At 33.5% G+C, this 4273-nt stretch overlaps 1 protein-coding gene across 1 annotated transcript; it reads right to left on the bottom strand.

Moving 5' to 3' along the window:
• Nucleotides 1–2286: 2286 nt before the first annotated feature.
• LOC100659308 (olfactory receptor 10AG1-like) lies at nucleotides 2287–3791 on the bottom strand. Its single transcript, XM_064274196.1, has one exon. The coding sequence runs from the start codon at nucleotides 3773–3775 to the stop codon at nucleotides 2945–2947; it is 831 nt and encodes a 276-aa protein (XP_064130266.1). The 5' UTR covers nucleotides 3776–3791; the 3' UTR covers nucleotides 2287–2944.
• Nucleotides 3792–4273: the final 482 nt, after the last annotated feature.

Below are 4273 nucleotides of genomic sequence, written 5' to 3'. Positions count from 1 at the left end.
TTGTTATTCAAAAAATGATACATATAGACAGTAGCTAATATTTTATAAATTTTCCTCCTTAAGAATCTGATGATATTTTCATAATGCAAAGCTCAACTTTTCTATTACTTGAAATAAAACAAAGTTGTTCAGGGCAAGTAGAAAATTGTGCTCTATACAATTTCCAAATCAGAAGAGTTAGTTGTGAGGATACAATAAAGACAGTTATGATAAGTGTTTGCAGTTCTTTTATTATTAAGCACAACTTAAAGTCAAACAATGATATCAGTATTGAGTCCCTAAACATAGACTTCTGCTTCTCCATCCTGACTGATACAGTATTCAATGGGAAGTTTTTAAAATCTATTTTTCTGACCTACCTAACAGCAAGTCAATCAGAATGCATTATTTCTATATTAAGTCAGAGATGATTGTAAAGTGTGCAAAAAACTGAAAATCATAGAATAGGCAGTGTTCAATTGACTTAAGAAGGAATCTGGATAGCACAAGTGTTTTGCAATCAGCTGCTAGTGGAAAGGTTGGCAGATCAAACTCATACAGTGTCTTTGCCAAAGAAAGGTCTGGATATCTGCTTCTGTAAAGATTATCACCAATAAAACCTTGTGGTGCACAGTCCTACGCTGTGACACATGAATTTGTCATGAGTTGTGTTTTGATTCAATGACAGCTAACACCAACAATACCAACAATTGACTCAGACTACACTCAAAAAAAAGTAAACAATGTATATGAAATGTGTTTGGAAAAAAGGCATAAATGAACAAATATTAATTTGGATTATATTGAATGCAAAAATCAGTTTGGTGATGATTATTTAACTTACTAATTGTTTCCATGATATCTTTGTTCCTAAGGCTGTAGCTAGGGGAAGGTGTTAAGGAAATTCCTTAATCGCAAATGTGATCATAATTACAGATATAACAATGTCATATGATAAACTAAATCAATGGTAGGTGTGCTCTTTGTTGTTGTTGAACCATCGAGTCAGTTCTGACTCTCAACGACACTATGTACAACAGAACAACACATTGCTGGTCCTGGGCCATCCTTAAGGTTGTGTCATTTGCATAACACAGGCCATTAATGATTTTTCCTCCAATCCATGACATATTCTTCCTCATATATTACAGCTGTATAGTCGTTATAGTTTTATAGTTAGAGTTTTATAGTTATACTTTTATAGTTGTTAGAGTTAGAGTTTTATAGTTAGTTATAGTTAGTTTTATAGTTATAGTTTTATAGTTAGTTATAATTATAGTTTTATAGTTATTGTTATAGTTACAGTTATTGTTATAGTTATAGTTAGTTATATTTATACTTTTATACTTATAGTTATACTTATGGTTTTATAGTTACAGTTATAGTTTTATAGTTATAGTTTAGTTATAGTAATAGTTGTTCTGGTTATAGTTATAGTTGTAGTTGTAGTTATTGTTATAGTTATAGTTGTTATAGTTAGTTATAGTTATTACAGTAAGTTATAGTTATTGTTATAGTTATAGTTTTATAAAAACAAAAAAATTTTTTTTGTTTTTTATAAAACCATAACTACAGTTTTATAGTTTTTTTAATAGTTATAGTTAGTTTTATAGTTACAGTCACAGTCACGTTTCTATTTCTATTTATAGTTATAATTACAATTATATGTATATTTATGTATGCATATATATATACATACAGGCATATGTACACATACATACATTTATAGTCAAATATCATTTATAATTACCATTTATAATTAATAATATAGAATACAGATTTTATATATATAACACACACATGTACTTAACCACTGTGCCACTGGGGCTCTGATTAAATGTATATGTATATATATGTATTTATGTATATATTATTGGAGCCCTGGAAGCACAGTGGTTAAGAGCTAAGGTGCTAACCAGAAGGCCTGCAGTTCAAATCCACCAGCCACTCCTTGGAAACCCCATGGGACAGTTCTACTCTGTGCTGTAGAGTTGGTATGAGTTGAAATCAACTCGACAACAACAGGTTTAGGGTTTGTAAATATAGTCTAATAAAGTCATATAATGGAGAAAGTCATGGCTTAATATACTTCCTATCTTATCTGATTCTTGTTTCAAGTCTGAGTTTATAATTTTAAGTGATTTAAACACTTCAAAGAATAATTACCACATCCACCAAACAGTACAGTATTGTTCCGTGAAGTTTACATTTTGAATTATTTCTTATGTGTTTTCTAAAGGAGGCTTGGCGGCTCAGTGGTCAAAAGCTTGGCAGCTAAACCAAAGGTTGATGGTTTGAATCCACCAGCCGCTCCTTGGAAACCCTATGGGGCAGCTCTAGCCTCTTATAGGGTTGCTATGAGTCAGAATTGACACAGCAGAAATGTGTTTGGTTTTAGTTTAGCTTTGTATAGAAAATCTTAAAGAGGTAACTTCAATGTGTTGAGTGAGTAAAATGTCTAAAAACATAATTTCAACAATATTTTCCAAAGGTTACTATATACAATACTCTTTACCAGCAGATATCTCTATGAAAAAAAAAAGTAAACAATGATCACATAAGGGAAACATTCAACAAAAACAAAAGCTATGTAAAGGCAAATGATTTTTAGGGAAAAAGGTATTGTGAAATTAATAACTAGATATGAGAGACAACATTATTCAATAAACAGTCTGAAACCACGGTTAATTTGTTGGAGTGATAAACTAGTTCCCTGTATATGAAATTTGTCAAAATAATTAAATTCTTAATTGCAATGCAACCATTGTGGATAGAACCCTGATATCAGAAAGTCTGATATAAAATGACAAGGTCAGGAATGAATAAAGATAATCGATCTGTGCTAAGGCAGGATATCAAATTAAAAGTTAATTTCTGATTATAAAACAGCAGAATTAAATGAGAAAAGATGTAATAAGTTTACATTAGTGGCTAATGTGACTACACATTAAGGTAGCAATTTTCTCTATGCCACCATAACGTCCTTATTCCTCAGAGTGTATATCATGGGGTTAAACATTGGAACAACAATGGTATAGAAAAGAGAGAGAAACCTGTCTGTTCCAGAAGAGTGTTTGGATTTGGGTTGAAAACATGTAATGATTCCTGACCCAAAAAATAAAGCCACAACCATAAGATGAGATGAGCAGGTGGAGAAGGCTTTGGCTTGACTTGTGGCTGATGGCAACTTCAGGATGGTGGAGATGACTTTGCCGTAGGAGCCAAGTATCAACAGAAATGGAACTGTGATAAACAACACAACAAGTATGCAGAGTGACATCTCATTCACATAGGTGTCCCCACAGGCCAGCTTGAATATTGGGGGGATGTCACAGAAGAAGTGGTTGATTTGGTTAGATCCACAAAAAGGCAGAGAGAAAGTTTCATATCTTTGCCCTATCTGAAGTGGGATTCCAGTGATCCAGGAGCCAGCCACCAACTGGATACACACCCTGTGATTCATGACTAGAGGGTACTGCAGAGGGTTACAAATGGCCACATAGCAATCATAGGCCATCACTGCCAGGAGCATACACTCCGTACCTCCCAGTATAAGGAAAAAACACATTTGTGTAGCACATTCAAACAAAGAAATGTTTCTTTTCTGAGTCCAAAGGTTCATGAGCATTTTGGGAATAGTGATTGACACATAACAAATTTCCAAGAAGGAAAAATTTGCCAGGAAAAAATACATGGGAGTCTGAAGAGCCTTGTCAACCCTTGTTATGAGAATGATCATTCCATTGCCCATCAAGATAATCACATAAGCAAAGAAAAATATCCCAAAAAGAAACATTTGAAGATGAGGAATATCAGAGAATCCTAAAAGATAAAATTCCACCAAGGAAGTGAGATTTACATCTGGTAGGTGTTTTTGGTGTTCCATCTGTGAAAATACTGAAATTAATTATCTTTTTGATCTGTTTTCCAATTCTACAGACTAGTGAGGTGTGTAGTATTAGCATATACAATTTTTTATCCACAAGATAATTACAGCAGAACTCCCAGATCAAAGAACAGTAAAGGATGTATGCAAAATTCATGATGGTGTTGTCAAGTGCCGTCAAGTTGGTTCTGACCCATAGTGACCTCATGTACCACAGAACGAAACACTGCCTGGCCCTTAGCCAGGCTCACAATTGTTGCTATGCTTGAGCCCATTAAATTCATATCTCATCATAATTATTATTTAATACTAGGCTTGTGTCTGCATGGAAGTGATGGGCTCTCGATTTATGCATTTTCATTTTTTGTCTGTTTCCGGGCATAGCAAAATGAATCTCTTTTACTCGTC

This window comes from Loxodonta africana, chromosome 22 (genome assembly GCF_030014295.1).
Source record: "Loxodonta africana isolate mLoxAfr1 chromosome 22, mLoxAfr1.hap2, whole genome shotgun sequence".
Classification (NCBI taxonomy): Eukaryota; Metazoa; Chordata; class Mammalia; order Proboscidea; family Elephantidae; genus Loxodonta; species Loxodonta africana.
This window is presented reverse-complemented; position numbering and strand designations above follow the sequence as displayed.